This window comes from Setaria viridis, chromosome 2, assembly GCF_005286985.2.
Source record: "Setaria viridis chromosome 2, Setaria_viridis_v4.0, whole genome shotgun sequence".
Classification (NCBI taxonomy): Eukaryota; Viridiplantae; Streptophyta; class Magnoliopsida; order Poales; family Poaceae; genus Setaria; species Setaria viridis.
This window is the reverse complement of record NC_048264.2, coordinates 44,838,798-44,858,629: the sequence shown is the minus strand read 5'-3', so window position 1 is coordinate 44,858,629 and position 19,832 is coordinate 44,838,798. Positions and strand designations below refer to the sequence as shown.

Genomic DNA, 19,832 nt, shown 5'->3' with positions numbered 1-19,832 from the left:
AATTGTAACATAGCATAGCAAGCAAACATGTTCCGGAGTTCAACTTTTTTTTTAAAAGAATGCAAGTACAGGAGAGATGCTCCACCCACCTCGCATCGCTCGAGCCGGGCGACTCGGGCAGCCGCCGCACCTCCCCGCCGCTAGGCCCGCCTCCACCGCTCCCTACCTCCGCTACCGCCGGAGCCGCGAGCCGGAAGTCCGGCGAGCGGCGAGGAGGGTGGTGGCGGGGCCACCTCTGACTCTCCCGAATCCCACCCCTAACCCTAGATCCCGTGGCTATCGTCGCTGTCGCCATGGCTCGGAGCATCGCTCCCCCCTCCGCCGTGCCTTCGGCTCTTCATGCTCCGCCGCGCCATTAGCCCCGCCGCCTGGACACCTCCTCTGGATCCCGGTCGCGAGGGCTGACCCGGCGCCGCCACCGCTGGCGCGGCGGCATGGGGCGTCGCGTGGGGGCTACCACGACACGAGGAGGACGCAGGGGTGCGGTGGCTCGGGTGGCCACGGCCAAGTCCGCCATCCCTGCTCCCTACCTCCACCGCCGTCGGAGCTGAGGATTCGATGGGCGACACTCGGCGGTCGGATTTCGGCTGGACCTCGCCTCCGCCTTCCTCTCCCCATTCACTGTCGCCGCCACCGTGGGGTGGCTTGTGGGCACGGGAACCGTCTGCCCCTTCTCTCCTGGATTTGGTGGTGGCGGCGGCGGGCCGTGGGACGCGTGCACGTCGTGCTGCGGGTTCGGGAACCCGTACACCGTCGCAGCCACCTCCGCAAGGCTCGGCCTTTTCTTGGGCGCGTCGCCGGATGGTCACAGGGGTCACCATTGGTGGAGGTCGAGGGGGTCGCCGGGCGGCCGCACGCGGCCGTGGAGGCGGCGCCCTTGGTGGGGTCATGCTCCGCTCCTAGATTTGGTGCGGCAGGACTTCTGGGCATGGTCAACCTGCGCGGTGTGCTCGTCGGTGGAAGACGTCCCCTCACCCCGCACCATGGTCGCTGGTCGTTGGTCGATCTTTGCTGGCTTGGGCTCCTATCTGCCATGCGCGATCCTAACCCCTTCCCCCTACCCTTCCCTTCTTTTCCCCAATCTCTTCACCCCACCTCACCCTCGTCGTGCTCCGATCGCTCTTCATGGATGGCCCGTGGATGACCCACTTGCCGCCGGAGCCTCCTGCCCTACCGCAGTGGGTCGCTCGCTCTTCTGCCGATGGTTGTTGTCGAGATGGCGGTCGTTGACATGTTCCCCACCATTGTCGCCGTGGACTGCTCGCTGCCATCCCATCGATTTGCCTCTCATCCAGGCCTTTGCGGTCGGCTGCGTGGAGTTGGTTTTGGGAGCCTTAGCAAAAGCTTTGCGCGGCATTCGTTGGTACCGACAACGGTTGCGTTCCTTAACATAGCTCACCTCGCTGGGGGCGTTGTTACGGCCACAAAATCCATTTGGTTTTGCCAGGTGAAGACTTGGACTACTCCTCCGTGGGCAGACGGATGATGGCGGTGTTGGCGTCGCTTCCCCCTTGAAGGCATCATCTTGCATGACATTCGATGCCTCGCATGACATTCTCGCTTTACCTCCGCTGGCTCTGGATTGTTAGGCTATTAGTGATGTGCATGTGTTCATGATATCCTTATCTTCTGCAGGTTTCAGTCTTCTTAGGTCATGTGTAGTGTGGTGGTGATGTTGCGGTCTCCTTTTAATATTGTTGTTTGGGTGGTGGTTCTTGTAACTCTGCGCTTTAGGGAAGTTGCATCGTTATAATCCTCTCCTTAATGAAAAAGGTGATATACACATCTTAAAAAAAAAGAATGCAAGCCCAGATCTGGTACAGATTTAATCTCACAAAACTTGTATTGCAAGGGAGTATCTATGGGCAACCCTGGCATGGATACATAAGGTTGCAAAAACCAAACAGACGTGATATCTGCTGAAACATACAAAAGCATGATCTGTGTGATACTTCTGTTGTCAAACAATGAGGGCATAAACTAAACACATCAAAACTCAATGCAGGAAGGTGCAGCACGGTCTAAGCAACATTTGCCCGGAAAAATGGGCAGCCGGACACTGAGTATTTACAATGCCATGTCAACAAAAACTCACAGCATGGATGAAATAGGCAAGATAGGATGACCCGGTACATGAGGGAAACTTGCTATCTGTACCTCGACCTGCTATAACTGATGGACGCAGGAGCGCACTCGCACATCATCAATCGTCGAAGAAAGGGAGAGAACACCATACAATTGCTGTACAAGGCGAAGCAGTACAAGTGGTCCTTCCCTATCGGCTGTTCTCAGGCGGTACGGTTGTCTTGCTTACTATGCCCTTGCTAAAATAGTCTGCGATCACGGAAAACCCATCCTTCGAACCCCTCAACTGCCTGAAAAACAGGTCATGGTCCCTGGCGTTTTGTTCTAGCTTCTGCTTTGCCTCCATAACAGATCTATATTCAGGTGCACATTCCGGGCATTCTTTTTCATTGTCCCCAAGGCAGCGGAGGTGGAATGAATGCATGCACATGAAATGGACAGCTGGAAGATCAAGGGTGAAAGTACAAGCAGTACACTTGCTGAGTTGGAAAACTTTCGCGTTTGTCTTGAGATCTTCAATCTCCCTTTTCATCAATTCCGTCTCCTCCTGTAAAAAAGTATTGTTTGAGAGCATGTTCGATTTCAATCATTGTAGACTAATTCTTGCTTATCACAAATCATGCTACATCTGAGAATGATTATGATAATCCCTCTTTTATACACGAGAAATATAAAAGATTTACTTGTGCATGTGCTTGATATAGGACTATTAATCTTTAGACATGCTCAAATTGCATTGTCAATAGGACATTCTTCTATTCAAGATTTCAAGTGAAACTTTGGAGTGGGTCATCATTAATTTCAAGAATTTCAATGCTACAATGCAAGCACATTTTTTATCACATATTCTGATTTCAATGTCATACTGCCAAAACTAAAAGAAATGGGAAACTCAACCATCAGGAGAAAATGCCCCCCTTTGTCTCAAGAAAGGGGAGTACCAAACCATTTAGGGAGGTACTCACGTCACAATAAAGGGGACTAGTGAACCACTTAGGGAGGGATACTCACAAGAATGCAAGCACCCAGGTTTCTGCCCGCAGCGGAAGGCTATAACAACCAAGCTATTGTAACATAACTGTCCATATTAACCTCTAACTGTATGTTTGACATGAGAATCATTGGAGTTCAGAATCATATTTAATATATTATTAGAAAAAATGACTGTCTAAAATAAACAAGAACAGTTATTTAATATATTATGATGTATGATTAAATAAAAGTAAAAAAATAGAACTAACTTATAAAATATTCCCATGGTGCATGGTATGCATAAGAGAATTTTAAAAATTCAGGGAACTGAGAGAGTATGGTTCAGTACAAAATCCTTTTTTCTATTAAAGAAAACCTAGTTAGTGTGGAAATGTGGTGTTTAGATGCATCCGTACAGTTCATCACATGTAAAGGAGCTTGGTGGTAAACTGAGAGTAGCTGCAGAACAATGTGCTACCTCCAGCTAAATTGTTCGGTATATCATGATTGCAGGGTACAAGGGGAAATTAAATAAATTTACAAGAGTTACATTTGAGGCATCATCTCAATAACACCTTCATTGCATGTGTTAATGCCAAAAGCCAAGCAACAATTTCCCACATACTTATTTTAAACTGCAATGCATTATACCTAAAATCATTTTCTTTATCTTCTACTTGTCAGATATGATGGCTTCTCCTAGATATTTCCAAAGTACAAAGAATGGCAGTGGGAAACAAATGCCACAATAAATTCACAAAACAAATAAATTACTAACCTGATACTTGTCAATGGATTTTCTGTCATCTTCAATTAACTTTGATTCTTGCTCAAGTTTGCGAGCAATGTAATCCTTGACAACTGAGAGCGTCAAGCATGGGTTTTTTGATAGTGTCTGTAGCACAACAATGGGAGGCACAACATCCTCCTTTTCAATGTAGGTCAAGACCTCTTTAACTTCTTTAGAACAATCTTCCCCAAGCTCCCCAAAATACTTCAACAGGTCACCCCACAGAGATGGATCCCCTCCTTGAGATGAGTCCCCCAGCTTCTTGCAGCATGCAATTAAACCTTGATGATCATGAGCTTGCTTGTAACAACTAATAACTTCTTTGTAAAGTTTTAGTTTCTCATATAGAAAGAGCAATCCATCTTTGAATGCATGTGTATTACAAAGAATAAGAGCAAGGTCAACATCATACAAAGGATCTTCCATCTCAGATGTCCAAGCAGACTTGAGTAATGCAAGCCCTTTCCTTCTCCTATCAACAATATTCTTTGCTATTTTAGTATCTTCTTTTCCAAGATTTGCTTTCTCCCTTGTTCCTGACTTATAACCATTTGCAGTTTCTTTACCTTTTGTCTCTTTGTTATTGTGATTGTCAAAGCCATTTTCTTGTGAGATAGATGGGAAGCTCAAATCATTTGAAATATAAAGCTCTAGAAGGGTGTTATGAATTTCTGTTTGCGCAGGCGAGTCCTTGACTGCTTTGATATAATTTTCCAGAAATTCCATCAGATATTGTGGGCTGTGCACAAATATATTCACGAAATCCATGGGCGACGGTATCATAAGCAAGTGCATGCTGTTTGAACCTCTTCTTGTCGTAGGATCTCCAACATCTGTGCAGAGCCTTAACAGTATTTCAACTGTTTCAGCAGGTCTATGTTCCACAAGAATTTTCCCATATTCTTTTACAGTAAGACCTGCTTGATTTGCCTCAAGGCTAGATATATATTGCAGTGCCTCATCATATCTACCCAGATCCTCAAGTAAAATCTTCAAGTACAACTCATGCCTCCCAGCCTTTTTTGCCACAAACATAGCATGTTCATGATATCCAGCAGCACGACATACTCTTATGGCAGTTTCCACATCAAACTTGATTTCACCTATCCCATCTTCATCTTTGATGAAATCGTTAAGTTTCTCCACATCTTTCAATTTGGTATAGCAGTTCAACAGAAGGGTGGTGTGGTCTTTGGATGCTAACCCTCTATCATGTAACTTCTCTAAATAATTTGTCAAGTTGTAGATGCGCTTTGCATCAAGGAACTTCTGTATAACATATGATGGTTCAAGATGACCAATAGTGTGGATATACTGGGACATAGCCTCATCATATTCCTGTTTCCCATACAGATGGTCACCATACTTCCGCAGCACCTCAGCAGTTGAAGCAGGATCTGCCTGCTGACTTTGTACAAGATTGATTGCAACTGTATAAAGATTTTTCTTGAACAACATATCAAGCTTACTTTCCATGTCTTTTTCTCCAATGCACAGAATTTTTTTGTCAGCCATAATAAGAATAATATAACCCCACTCACAGACCAAGTGCGAAACATCCCCCACAGGCATGCTATGCGCAATAAGCCGATTCTTAAGATCATAAACATTAAGGGTACCCTTCTGAGTCCTCTGATCTTCAATAATGCAAAGTAAATAACCTCGAAACCAACCTACAAACTTCTTCTCACCATCAAATGCCCAGCAAGGACCCCTACCATCGACTTCATAGAAATACACAGCTTCAGGTCTACCAATAATCAGATCCTGTTGATTGAATATAGAATAGATAAGGTTTGCAGCTAAAAAGATCAAATTATAGTAACAAATGTATTAGAATAACACAGGTATGATGGATAAAGAAGTACATGCGCAACAAAATAACTGATTGCCCGAAACTATAAAACCAGCCTAAAGTTTTCTAAATTTGTTGTATACATTGTCTTATGGACAAAACCACATGGCCAACATCTGTAACCAACTGGATAGTGATTCTGTGGATTAGGACCCCGTTTTTAATACTGAGCCTATTTGGACAATGCACACACGTTACCTGCCAAGGGTATCATATGCCACAGGGTTTGTTGTTGCTGCAACAGCGTTGTAGTTGGCAGGTTACAGCAAATTCGAGGCTAGACAAATTAACCACAAAGTTCCTGCTAGTAAAACATCTTTTGGTCATGAACTCCCTAGTCTGTCTAAATTATTTGCAAGTCAAGCAACTGACCAAATAAGTCCTAAAGCATATTAAATTGCACAAAAGTTTGCAAAATGAACAGGTAAAGCTACATGATTAGAAAATTAGCAGAGGAACATGTGCAAACCCCTACCATTCGGTCACTCATTGCCACAGCATTGGTCTGGCAACCAATCTGATCAAGTGTTTGCCTCCTTGGTGGTTGAACATGCAAGCTGAACAAGGATACAGAGCTAGGAGTTACAGCAAAAAGCTGATGTGCTTGCCCCTCAACTCGGAAACCAAGACCAGTGATAGGCAAACTAGTGCTGCCATCAGCCTCAACCTGCAACTTGAAGCGTGTAATACGCTCACGTGCGATGTCTCCTTTGATGCAATAAATGAAACCATTGTCCAGTCCAATGGCAATCAACAGTATAGGTGGTGCTTCTTCTAGAACCATAAACGATGTAATCTGCAAAAGTCAGCAAAATAGCCAATTAAACTAGAATCAGATGCAAACATACATATGTATAATCCATACAAATCCAGTAACAAAAGATCATCTGAAATGCATTACACTGCGGTCAGAATGAACTAGGACAATTTACCTTTGCTTGAGGAAACTGGTCAGTGAAGACACGCAGAATTTGAACACAGAAAGGAGCTGTTGTACTTGATCCCTCTTCTTGTACTTTATCAAGGTCGAAAACCTTGAGACATATTGCCGATGATTGCGAAGATGACTGATCATCATCTCCAACCGTGACAAGAACATTTTTTTGCTGATCACATAGACAGATAAGTTGTTGATTAAGTATATGATGTAGCTGTAGGTTCACAATAAAACAGTGAATAAATGTTACAGGTCATACCTAGCAAATGATCTATGGTACTGGCACCAATACTGAACCAAATGATAGTTTTACCCCGAGAATAGGGAATTCGATAGGCCAAAACAAATGAAATCATTGATGATAACTGTTGACGCAATCAACTAATTCAACAAAGGTACTGTCCAATTTCAGACACGATTTTCTGGCAAGCTCAGTCACAATGCAAGACCATAGAGGATTGGCAAGCCTCACGTCAGTTGGACATACTGAGCAGCTGATTCCAAGTAGTAAGAAGAAACATGCCATCTTTTCTTTTTTGTTTTTAATGCACCCTAATTACACATGACCCAGGAGTAGACGACGCTAACTAGTACAGTAACAAGAAACCTATCGACAAATTCAACGACTTTCCGAAGTGGAGAAGAATCCCGCCGCATCAGATCGAGTCCGAGCGCCCGTACCTTGAGCTGCTGGAGGAAGAGGACGGAGGAGGCGTGGGCCTGGAAGCCGTAGGAGAGTCGGAACCCGCGGTCGAGGAGGCCCACGGTGCCGTCGTCGCACCCCACCGCGACGCGGCCGCGGCCGCCCGAGGAGCAGGTGACGCGGCCCGCGATCTCGGCCGGCACGGCGGCGGACGACGACCCCCCGCCGCCGCGGCTGACCGCCTTCTCCTCGAAGAACTCGAACTTGCGCCACTGGTACATGCCGGGCCGACACGAGGCGGGCGGATCGGGCTCCGGCGGGATCGGGCTCGGCGTCGGACGGTGGGGGGAAGCAGGAGGGGAGGGGAGGGAGGCCGCGCGGTCGGGTGCGACTGGACCGGGTGCCTACTATGGATGGCAACGGGCACCCGTGCCCGCCGCCCGTCACGGGCAAGAACTTGTGCCCGCGCCCGTCACCCGCGGGCACACCCGTGCCCGCTAGATCACAGATCACAGATCGCGGTGGAGCGGGCGATGGGCGAGGGCGGGCGCCGCGCGGCGCGGAAGTAGCGGCGGGCGCCGCGCGGCGCGGAAGTAGCGGCGGGCGGGGAAGTGGCGGCGGGCGGCGGCGGGACGGCGAGGGTGCGGCGGGGCGAGGCGGATGAGGTGGGGCGGAGCGGCAGGGGTGCGGGGCCAGCGGAGGGGGCCGGCGGCGGGGTGCGGGTGGGGGGATTTTGTTTTTTTCAGTAGTAGAGACATAAAAACTAAAAAGACACAAAAAAGCGGTCCGTCAATAGGCCGCGCGCTCCATGTCCCGCCCGCGCGCCTCCCCCCTCTGCCACCATGCCTCGCCAGCTCCGGGCACCCATCCCCCCATCGCATCCCCCCATCGTAGCCGCGCGCGGGAAGGGAGCGGCGTCGGATTGGGAAGCCGGATGCCCGCGAAGGGGGCGGGCTCGGCGAGGGGCGCCTCGGGGATCGTGGATTCGGCGACGGCTGCTGCCTCCCTTTCCTCGCTCCGCTCCAACGACAGCGGCTAGCGCCCGAGATCTAAAGGCAGCCAATCCCGACGCCGTCCAAGGTTTCGCCGCTGTCCAGGGTTTCGCCGCCGTCCAGGGAACTCCGACCGTGCCGCCGTCCAAGGAATCGAAGGATCCATCGCAACATCGACGCTATCGCCGTCAAGGGTTGGGGGCGCCTCTGCTCGTACCGCGCCGCCATGGGTGCACGACACGACTTGCAGTCCAAGCCGCGGCAAGAAGCTCGCCCGGATCTAACGACCGGCCTTTTATGCTCGCGGACCGTCTCCGGTGAATCCCCACACCTCTCCATGCCTGCCCGTGTGCTTCTGCCTGATTTGTTAGCATTTTTTTTCTTCTGTTGGAAGGGTAATATATCATCGATTTATTCAAACTTGGCCCGCATTTGCTTCCGATATATGCAAAGTGCATTCATGTCTTTGGCGTTGTTCTCCAAAGCAACATCCTTTGTTACAGCAGATTATTGTACTTGATGCAATTGTAATTGTTTTGGTACAATGAAATAGGGTGTGTTTAGCACCTGCAAACAAAGCTTTTATTTAATGTCATTTTTTCTTCTTCCTCTATGCCGGTAGCAGGTTTACTTTTGTCAGGTTCCTGTAACAAAGTTTGTCAACAAAAATAGCTTGTGGATGGGAAGGTCACGGGTGAACAAGTTTGTGCTCACCACCATCTTGATGTTGCTGGCCAAGGAAAGAAAGGCTTCGAAAGGTACACAAGGGTAAGGAATTTTTTTTACTGCTCTGTGTAGTGGATATCTATTGCTGCGTATTAAGCAATTTTGTTGATGTTATAGAGTACATTTTGAAAGCATAGTTTACAATTTGCAACATGGTTCAACTATGATTGTTTTATCTCAGCTTCCCATGAGACTGAGAGGAGCTTTGCCAATGGTGTTTTCCTTAGGGAGGTACTTTTAATTTGGAACCTATTTTTTTTATTTTTGCGGCTTGCTGTGTCAAAATGACCGTACCGAGGATTTTAGTTTGCAAGTTGTGACAGCTTATTTGCTTCTTACATTTTCCTTGTGCAGAATTTTAGAAAGCAAAGAACTAGGCAACGAGTCAAGCATACTGAGCTCAATAGGTGAACTAGACAAACCACTCTGCAGTGAATTTTAGATATACGTGCCACCCAGATTGGATAGCAAACATAAGCCTTTATTTTTTCCCAAATTATGACATGTGCAAATTCAACTCATATATTTTGTTTAACAAAAAAATTCTTATGAAACATCTTACGATCACTTTGGTTATCGCCAACTGAAGGCATTAATTTTGTGCAAGATAACGTTTTTGTGATATCTCCTTTTGATCATCTTGGTTGCATCCATGACTTAAAGCAAAACTGGTTTTGGCCAAACTTTCTACTCTGGTTTGATTTACATTTAGGATTTGGGTATGTTCCTGTTTTTCTAATTTTTTATTTATAAATAATGTTTATCTTTATGCTAGATTTAATGTCAGAAGCAACCAAGTTTCAGTGTGGATTTAAAGCCAGATCACTTGTGTGGATATAACTTGGCTCAAGTGCTCAACCACATAAATGGTGGCCAGCTGAATGTGTGATCTGCTACCTGCATGTCCAGGCATGCGGCCATCGGCCTCACGGGCTTGTCCGCATTTTATATATTCCAATCGGACGTAGCCTGACTTGTCATTTGCAAGATTGAAGCTTGGCTTCCATATACATGCTTGTTAGTCTTGAAGCAGCTGTATATTGTTTTTGAACTATTGAGTAGTTGAGATTTTTCTGGAGGGCACAACGATGTCTTAGGCAATGTTGATATGATGTACATGCCCAGATTTTGATTCTGATAAAAAAAATGTTCTGTTCTTCCTGATTCTTTTTATGTAAATGGCTGCCAGGTGCATTTTATTTTCTTTTGACAACCTTTCAAATTGATAGAATCTCGCTTGCTTTGTGGAGCATTTGTGACACAGAAGACTGAAGGTGATGTTAATTTCTATGTTCCTTAACTGAGTAGGTCAACCCAGGATTTAATTTTTCTGTGCATTGCATCACAAACAAGATACTTCAGTGTCATGATCATAAATCTGTTTACAAACATTCAACCTGGAGGGATGCACTGAATATCTGTTACTTTGTCTATATTTTTCTATCAACTCTTAGGTTTGGTCATGGTAAGCAGGAGATATTATTGGACTTAGACCATGGTGATAATAGGATCTGTCAATATTCTGTGGCAAATTATTAGTTGTTCTGAAATGAAATGTTTACTGATCCTGGACTGATTTGTTTAAGTTCAGTATGGAGAGATTCTAGGGAGTACGGCGTTAAATTTAAGGAGTTGCTTAGTTCCCCTTTTTTTACAACAGTTTTAAAGCATGACCTTCATAAATGTTGCTTTGATGTATGGATAGGTGTGTTGTTTTATACATGGTTTTCCATCGTGAGATTTTAGAAAACTGAGACTTCAAGTTCTCAAGTTAATTGTTGTCATTAACTTAAGTCTCAAATTGCCATATTCTTTGGGTATTTATGCCATCTGCTTGTTTTAGCTGCTTTTCTCATTTATTCTCTTTCAAGGTGAAGGTATTGTTCCCAGGAAGTCAGACTACCAAAATGTGATTGTTTTTCAGGTAATTATTATATTTTGCCTGCACCCATGCCACCTGCGATTGTTCATGTGTGGCTGGCTCACAGGGAGAGGGATGAGTGCGCGTACAAAGAGATCATTATCCAGCTTCCCTTTTGCTCCATTAAAAATCACATGAAGGTAAAATGGCATGACCGCCTTTTACTGTTTGTAGGTTAGCTTATACATGTATAAACTATAAAGATTTTTTTCCAGTTCGTAGTCTTAATTAGTGAAAGGAGTTATTGATAAATAGGCTTAGGGCTCAACTACTACTACTACATGTTTCCCCTTCAAATCAATTGATTTGATAGACATCACTCAATTTTATGACAGTGACGTGAGCTGCTCCTGTAATTCTATTTGCAATATTTAAAAGTCTTTCATTCCCATACTCAGCTCTCTATATAACTATATTAGAGGAAGAGACAAATCTACCAACACACTCAGAGACCCTTAGTTTGAACTATAAATTATAAACAACTTTCCATTGGTAATAGTAGGATTTGTTTCCTGTCCATGAATTAAACTGGGCTACCTCTTTAGATCACAATGGCAAAGTCTTCGTTTTCCTTTGCTGGTCTTCTAGAGGCTCGAGTAGTTTCAAATGTAATCCCATGGCTGTGCAATAAGTAGATGCAAATTTTACAAACAAATAGGTAACAGAAGTTTAATGTTGAAGCATAGAATCATCAATTAAGTGTTAGCATAAATGCCAGCAAAAATCAAAGGATCGGAATACATAATTGAAGCTAATTTTGTTGTGAGCATAAGCATCAATTAAGTGTCAGTATATATGTGCCAACAAAAATCAAAGGATCGGAATACATAATTGGGCTGAATTTGTTTGCACATTCTTACTACTTTACAAATCAAAAGAATGGAATGAATTCTTCAGTTGTAGACATAATTAATATATTGTAACAGGTGCAATACATTGCTTGGTTCTGAAGTCAAAAGGAGACTCTCTCATGGGCAATTAAGAAAGCAGGTTGTGCGCATTCGAGTACAATTGAGAAATACACAAACCTGATCATTTTTTTTTCAATTTGAGATGGTATGTGCAGTGGGCTTCGAACTTGCAGCAGCTGGTATTGTATCTCAACACAGTCAATATCCACGGCTCACTCTACAGTCAATATTGTATCTCAACATTAAGTGATGAAGCGGACTGCTGGTAGAGTATAAAAAAGAGTCACTAAATTTGTGATACCTGACCTTAGTTGTCTCAGTGTTTGTTCAATATTGTAACTCGCTAACTTGTTTACCATATGTTTGTGAAAATGCCTACACAGTTTTACTTGCCATTGCCATGGACATGTGTGTGTCATCACTGATGAAGAGAAGGAGAGTCTACAGGGATGGAAGCCTCAGAGTAGAGAGATCACAGCTAATTTGGGAGAGTTCACTGCTCTCTGCCTTACTGCTTTGTGTTTTGCGCAAGAGCTTTTCATTTGTTTTTTTAGCCTGCCAAATTTCCAGTGAAGTTGCAAAATACCAGTGAAATATTTCTATAGGTAACCGCTATTTTGTTTTATAGATTTATATCTGAGTTTTTCCCTTTAGGTTTACATATGCAAATGTCTTTATCACAGTTCCTTGATTAAGATAGAATACATTAAAATTTTATCCTTGTCCAATATGTAATTTGTTTCTGGTATCATTGTATTTAGCTACTGCTTACTTGTTTCTGGTGAGTTAGTCTTTGATAGCTCTTGGATGCTGCTTTTGTCTTTTTTTGCCCCCTGCATTATAAAGCTTGCAAGGGTTTTGCTATAGTAGTTTGTTCGATCTGAAAGTGCATTTATAATGTTCAAACTTGCTGTTTAACGGAATTCTTATGCTTATTTTAACATTGCGAACTTTGATAAAGAAGAGTACGTGCCATTGCAACCGGCTCTCGTGTTGATGACATTCTATACTCAAGAAATTACATAACTTAAAAACTATTATGATTTTTATTGTCATAGAAACTTGCTACCCATAGTAACGCACAAAACGAGTTGTATATTCCTCAATTTTGTACGACATAGTGTAATCCAGTTTTTGTTTTGCCCGTAGCAACGCACGGGTATGATCCTAGTAATTTTTTAATACCTTTTAGTACCGGTTATCTCAATCGGTACTAAAGGACCCCCTCTAGTACCGAATTGTTAGTACCGGTTTCACAACCAGTACTAGAGGGGGATTTTCAACCAATACTAGAGCTGTTTTCTAGAGCTGTTTTCTCTAGTAGTGCCTCGAGGATGGTCTTGAGCTTGGTGATGCCCTTCTACATGAACAACCAGCCTTGCTCCAGATTGATCGTCTTCCGCTTGTGCGTCGCCATCACCACTCCCCACCCCTACCCCTCGGCACCTGGCTCGAGGCAGTGGGGGGCTTCGGTCGGAGAGGACAGCCAGACCCACGGTTGGAGGGCGGATGTAGGGTGAGATAGGCGCCGAGGAGGCTTCCCAGGCGGCTGGCCGCCCTCCACGCCACACCACCACCCCACCCGACCCTTGATCGCGCCGCAGCGATCGCAGAAGCCGCGGTCCCCGAGGCGCCCCTTGGCGAGCGAGGAGAGGAGGAGGGCGAGCAGCGGCAGCGCAGGGTGAGCGAGAAGAGGAGGAGGGTGAGCGGCGGTGGTGCAGGGCGAGCGAGGAGAGGACCGGCGGCGGCGGAGGCGAGAGAGAGAGAGAGAGAGAGAGAGAGAGAGAGAGAGAGAGAGAGAGAGAGAGAGAGAGAGAGAGAGAACGTGGGGGAGGGAAATATTGGAGGGGGCCGCGGCGGGTGCAGGGATGGATGGCGAAGAGCAGCGGAAAGAGATCGGACGACAGAGGGGAAATAAGGGAAGAAAAAAAAATGGAGACAGGTGTGGGGAAGGACCAAAAGATCTGCGACGTACGAAGTTTTTTTGCCTCTTTGGATTTTTTTTTAAGTAGAGATAACAAAATAAATTAATTGTTAACTAGTGGCCTTAGCCTTGTGGTGGAACCTTCGTTCCTACCGACTTCAAGACCATAACTTAGGACATGTGCTCGTATGTTCAGCTTACTAATTTTTAGTGGTAGATGATATGTTCATCGACCGTGAGACACGGTGCACTGTGTTTTGAAAAACAAAACTTGAGCTGTTGGTAGCTATTTGCTCCGTCCTAAATTACTATTCATTTTGGCTTTTCTGGGTACATAGCCTTTGATATGCACTAGATAAATATTTTGTCCAGATATATAGTAAAATTTATGTATCTAGAAAATCCAAAATGAATAATAAATTCGGACGGAGGGAGCAGAGTAGTATCTAGGAGGAGGTCCTTTTGCCAAAAGTTGAGCAGCTTTGGCACAATTGTTTTCCTTGTTTATTTCCACAAACATCCGTATAGTCATTCATATCTTATTGCTAGAGGTAAAGGACTGTACTGATTTGCAACATTCTCACGCGCAAAAAAAACTAAAAATAGAAGCAATTTTAAGCCACATCTTAATAATATACATGTAAAAAGAAGTATTTGGAGGACTCTATTGAATCATATACAGAAATGATCATGCATATATAACATGAAGATAAATAAATAAATAAATAAATAACGTGTGATACATACCGTGCATAGACTCGCATGCATACAAGGCAATGTACACTACATCATCAAAGTACAAGCATATACATACAGAGTACACTACTGGAAACATCGATCATGCTCTCCTAGCTAGCCCATGGCCAAAGAGGTCGCAGCCTCGCAGGCATACGTCGAATTTTACACCGTATGTACGTACACGGTACACAGATGTAGAAAAAGAAAAAGGTGTTTATTGATACTGGGGCAATGCAGATGCAGGTCGATCATGGCTTGGTGTCTGGCACCGGGTAGTGCCCCTCGGCCTTCGATCGGTGGCAGCTCAGGTTCCGGCAGAGGTGGCAGCTCATGCTTTGGCACCTCCGGCACGGCGGGATGCTCAGGCACCTCAGGCTTGGCGGGGTGCTCCGGCACCTCAGGCTCCGGTAGCTCCGGCATGGCGGGGTGTTCCGGCACCTCGGGCTTCGGCAGCTCATCAGGCACGGCAGGGTGCTCCGGCACCTCAGAGGCTTTGGCAGCTCCGGCAGCTCGGGGACAGTAGGGTGATCTGCGGTGGCAGCTCAGGCTTCGGCAGCTCTGGTACGGCGGGGTGCGCCGGCACCTCGGGCTTCGGCAGCTCCGGCTCGACTGGGTGCGGCGGTAGCTCCGGCTTAGGCAGCTGAGGCACCGTGGGGTGCGGCGGAAGCTCGGGCTTGGCAGCTCCGGCACGGCTGTGTGTGGGTGCTCCTCCTTGGGTGCCGCCGCCTCCAGCAAGGCAGCAACCGTGCCGCGGTGCTCATGCCGCTGCTGCACGAGAGCAGCAGCGCCATGAGGAGAAGGGAGGCTGGCATGGTGCTCCTGGAAGCCATAGCTAGGTTCTTTGCACTAATGAAGCGATCGAGAACAAGATCGTTATGCGTGGTGACTGGAAAAGGGTCGAGAGAAGCATGGTATTTGTAGTGCCAAATTATGAAAATCGACCGATCGTTTGGTAACTACTGGTTGGTTATCTGCATCCCCATGGTTTTTAATATAAATTAGGATCCGTGTGATCTGGTTCTCCTGATCCATGCATCCTTTGATTTGTTCGGAATGCTGCGACTTGCATTGAGAGAGATCAGCTGGTCGTTGGTTGAATCACCTTCTTGGCACCTTGCGTTGTGGCTATACACGTGTGCGACGTATCCCATCGTCTCATCGTTGTGCAAGTGTTTGGCCACCGGATAACGCAAAGTATAGGAACGTCATTCATGTCGAGGACAGGCTGGGACTGAGAAACCAACATGATCACGTGTTGCGAACTGGACGAGAAACACCTTACCAACCGTCATTAGATCAAACACTATCAGATAAATCGCCTCTAATATCGGTCCGTAACCCCCCTCTAGTACCGGTTGTGCAACCGGTACTAGCAATTCGGTACTAGAGGGGATCCTTTAGTACCGGTTGTAATAACTGGTACTAAAGGTATTAAAAAATTAAAAAAAAACAAATCCCCCTACCGGCCCCGGCCTCCCGCCGCCATCGGCCCCGGCCTCCCTTCGCCCGTCGCCGCCGGCCCGCTCGCTCCGCCTCCGCTGGCCTCCTCCACCCCTCCTCCACCTCTCGCCGCCGCCCCTACCTCCTCCGGCCATCCTCCGCCTCCCACCGCATCCACCAGCCTCTCCCACCCCTCCTCCACCTCCCGCCGCCACCTGCCGCATCGACCAGCCCCGCCACCGCGGCGCTCTCCTGTCGTCGCCCACCGCGCCCTCCTGCCGCCGCCGCCACAAGATGGCCGCCACCTCCACCCGATGGCCGCCGCCGCTCCTCGCATCAGGCACGAGGTGAGGAGTGAGCGGAGGAGAGAGGAGAGGGGAGGCCAGGGAGAGGGAGGGAGGGGGCCGGTGGAGGGAGCTGAGGGAGGCGAGGAGAAGGACTAGCGCGAGGAGAAGGAACGATAAGGTAGCCACAGGAGAGTGGAGGGAGGGAAAGGATAAGGTAGCGGAGGTCGGTGCAGTAAATTTAAAAGGTGGAGGGAGGTGAGTCGCGAAGGGAACCTTTAGTACCGGGTGGGAGCTCCACCCGGTACTAAAGGTGGTGGGGGCTCCACCCGGTACTAAACTGGTAGTAAAGGTTCTCCGAGGAATCCCAAATCTGTACTAATGGTACCGGGCCAAAAAGGGACCGGTACTAAGTCTCGGGACGAGAGGTTATTTTTCTAGTAGCGAAGCAGCACAGTGGCGAGATGGAATACAATCACTCAATTGACAAGGGGTGGATCTAGATCCAATACAATCCAATTGAACTATACACACACTCGTTCAGAAGTATCGTATGCTGGGTGGATCTAGATCCAATACAACCCAATTGAACTATACACACACTCGTTCAGAAGTATCGTATGCCCGGGGAAAAAGTGTTTTAAGGTTTTTTATTATGTCGATGTAATGATCTTGAAACTAATAAAGTTTCCATTATCAGAAAAAAAATCGGAGGAAAAAGCCTTGCATGTCCCCTCCCAACTCTCAATCTCACAAGCAAGGACTAAATACTTTTTACTAGATATCAAGCATATTTCAGTAACAATGAATTGATTTTCATAGCAGTTGTAAAGCGAGTTGAAAATGGCCCCTACAATAAATATTGAAGGGCCTTTTTTCCTACATTGATAATTTTAAATTTTAAACAAGTTGCATCAGCTTACATGCACTCCTGAATTATGTATGTTAGTCTTTGGTTTAATTCAATTATTTTACAAGATTTCTTCGAAAGTTACACGTCCTGGGAGCAAACTCATAACACCTCCCCTGAAATGTGTTCTACAGTTCATCATAGTTCACACTTCACATGCAAATGAGCACCCCTCCTGCAAGCTCTCCAACATCAAATAGATTCGACGTTTCCTCCAGATTTGGGATTAAATTTAGTGAGGTATATGTTGGATATATATTCCTACATCCACAAATTAGCGAGTGTACTACACTAGTACTAGGGCATTCATTATATTAGCATGTATGTGTCTGTGGTGCACGTGGTTGTTTGGTAAAATTGCATAGACACCCCTATAAAAACCACTTCAAGTTTGGCATTGCCCCCCATAAGTTATTCTGTTACAAATATCCACCCACCTACTTAATTCTATTGCAAATATCCACCCAGTGTGTGCAAATTTAACCGATTCGACATGATTTCAAAAATAGTGAGCCACCAATGTGATCTTTATTGAAATTAAATACTTCTAGTAGTATAATCTTGAAAAAAAATTTGGAGACTTCACAAAAAGAATTGGTAAATGTGTGCATATTGGGGTGGTTTTTTTGCAACAAAATTGAGTACCATGGTGGGTATTTGCAATAAAAATGACTTATGAGGGGCAATGTGAAATTTGAAGTGGGTTATTGGGGGTTTCCTGCAATTTTACCTTAATAGAATATAAATCGATGTTTCCTCTTGTTTCTAGTTCTAAGGGAGAATATTTTGCTCACTTTTGTAAAATATAATGCAATCATTTGGAAATGATTTTGCATTTCCTTCATCCATAGAGAGGCGATATTATGTGCAATTGGTAATGAAATGCATCTAGAACCTTTTCTTTCATAGAATACTAGTATATGTGAAAATGTTAAGTGAAAACAGACTTTCCTTTTCTTTTTACCGGTGGGAACTGATTTTTTCTAGTTATTGGGATCGACGTATATGTTATGACAAACAGTTCCTACAAGACTTGCAATTTTTAGTTTTGGATAAACTAGGTTTTAGATGATTCACATTGTGAAATTGGTTTACTAATTTTGCAATGCATTAAAGACATACATGGAAATGAAGTAAGCAAGTGCATTTGAGGGGCACTGATCCTTAATTAGAACTAGAAACACCCATAGATTAATTCAACACAAAGAGTGCTTATGGGGAATCCTTCATATAGTACTGCTACATTGAAAGCCTACTTATCTTGTAGTCAGTCATGTATGTATTTGCATGCCCACATCATTTGTAGAGTTTGGACATCCAGATACTTTTTAATTAGTGATTAAATATTACTCCAAGATAAATGAAACACATCTCATACACATACTCTGTATATATATAGTACATAATAAAGGACAATATATACGTACATCACCAAACATACAACATTGAAAAGTAACAATCCTAAAGCTAGCTTGTGACCAACAAGATCACATTCAAACATAAAAATATCACACCATCATACACAAGCACATAACGTTTTTATTACTGGGGCGACAGTGATGCAGTCCGATCATGGCTTGGTCTCTGGCTCTGGGTAGTGGCTCTCGGGTTTCGGCGGCAGCTCATGCTCTGGTACCTCCGGCACGTCCGGGTGGGGCAGCTCCGGCTTTGGTAGCTCTGGCACCGTGGGGTGAGGAGGCAGCTCCGGCTTCGGCAGCTCCGGCACGGCGGGGTGCTCCGGCACCTCTGGCTTCGGCAGCTCTGGAACGGCGGGGTGAGGAGGCAGCTCGGGCTTCGGCAACTCCGGCACTTCGGGGTGCGCAGGCACCTCAGGCTTCGGCAGCTCAGGCACGGTGGGATGAGGTGGCAGCTCAGGCTTCGGCAGCTCGGGTACGGCGGGGTGCTCCGGCAGCTCGGGCTTCGGCAGCTCCGGCACCGTGGGGTGCGGCGGAAGCTCGGGCTTTGGCAGCTCCGGCACGGCAGGGTGCGGGTACTCCTCCTTGGGTGCCACCTCCTCCAGCACCCGCGCCGCGCCGCTCATGCCGCTGCACGAGAGCAGCAGCGCCATGAGGAGAACAAGGGAAGCCATGGTGCTCCTGGCAGCCATGACTGGATCGATGCTTAACACTTGTGAGCTTTTCTGTGCCTCGAGTCTCAGTATGTAGAGCGAACTAGATCGTTGTGTGATGGCTGGGAGGGAGAGGAGCATGGTATTTGTAGTGCAAAACGCATGTCCTGTAACCACGATCGATCAGGTGAGCGTTTACGTCCTGGAGCATCTTGTATTTTGGTAGCAACTGGTAGGTCATCTGCATCTTTGGGTGGTTAAAATTCTGCCTCGATTCGTGTCCTCGTGATCTCCCTCCTGATCCCTGCTTGCGTATGGTTTAGTTGGTTGGAAATACACTGATATCTGATCGATCTGGTTGGTTGAAGCACTACATGTTTTTTGGCAACACGTGTGCGATTTATCTAATTGACCCGTATGTGTTTGGCCAGCAGATAATGCAAAGGACGTGCAAATGTCAAGGACAGATTGAGATTTGTACGAGCATGAGCTATGAAGTCCACGCTGATGAGATGTGTGGTTCGGAAGTAGTTGAAAATGACTACTGACGTGTGAAATGTCCAAAGGGGCCTTGCTTCTCATTTTTGGCCTGGCCATTTTCCAAATAACTTACGTCAGTTTACATGCACGGCTGAT

General features: G+C 46.0%; 2 protein-coding genes and 1 long non-coding RNA gene across 6 annotated transcripts; 1 reads left to right on the top strand and 2 right to left on the bottom strand.

Annotated features, from left to right (window-relative positions):
* Positions 1 to 1,815: 1,815 nt before the first annotated feature.
* On the bottom strand, positions 1,816 to 7,898 carry LOC117843812 (vacuolar protein-sorting-associated protein 11 homolog). The gene is made up of 5 exons (XM_034724527.2): positions 7,321 to 7,898; positions 6,635 to 6,808; positions 6,178 to 6,498; positions 3,836 to 5,614; positions 1,816 to 2,632 (listed from the first exon to the last, which is right to left on the bottom strand). Exons 1-5 carry the CDS (start codon positions 7,561 to 7,563, stop codon positions 2,276 to 2,278), a joined length of 2,874 nt encoding a protein of 957 aa, XP_034580418.1. The 5' UTR covers positions 7,564 to 7,898; the 3' UTR covers positions 1,816 to 2,275.
* Positions 7,882 to 12,560, top strand: LOC117844915 (uncharacterized). Of its 4 annotated transcripts, none has more exons than XR_004637957.2 (3): positions 8,054 to 9,042; positions 9,182 to 11,061; positions 11,848 to 12,560. It is a non-coding gene; the product is annotated as an uncharacterized lncRNA (long non-coding RNA). The 4 variants fall into 4 exon arrangements; XR_004637955.2 differs by having other exon boundaries at positions 8,055 to 8,591; positions 8,900 to 11,061; XR_004637956.2 differs by having other exon boundaries at positions 8,055 to 11,061; positions 11,848 to 12,097; positions 12,216 to 12,560.
* A 5,925-nt stretch (positions 12,561 to 18,485) lies between these two features.
* Positions 18,486 to 19,345, bottom strand: LOC117842675 (uncharacterized). The gene has a single exon (XM_034723174.2). The coding sequence runs from the start codon at positions 19,335 to 19,337 to the stop codon at positions 18,699 to 18,701; it is 639 nt and encodes a 212-aa protein (XP_034579065.1). The 5' UTR covers positions 19,338 to 19,345; the 3' UTR covers positions 18,486 to 18,698.
* Positions 19,346 to 19,832: the final 487 nt, after the last annotated feature.

What these genes read in the sequence shown, in the direction of transcription:
- LOC117843812 (XM_034724527.2), bottom strand. Translation starts at nt 7,563, where the DNA reads ATGTACCAGTGGCGCAAGTTCGAGTTCTTCGAGGAGAAGGCGGTCAGC. An exon ending in TCTTCCTCCAGCAGCTCAAG is followed by an intron (nt 6,809 to 7,320) that starts GTACGGGCGCTC and finishes CTATGTGATCAG; the next exon opens with CAAAAAAATGTTCTTGTCAC. An exon ending in TGGCAATGAGTGACCGAATG is followed by an intron (nt 5,615 to 6,177) that starts GTAGGGGTTTGC and finishes TTCAATCAACAG; the next exon opens with GATCTGATTATTGGTAGACC.
- LOC117842675 (XM_034723174.2), bottom strand. Translation starts at nt 19,337, where the DNA reads ATGCTCCTCTCCCTCCCAGCCATCACACAACGATCTAGTTCGCTCTAC.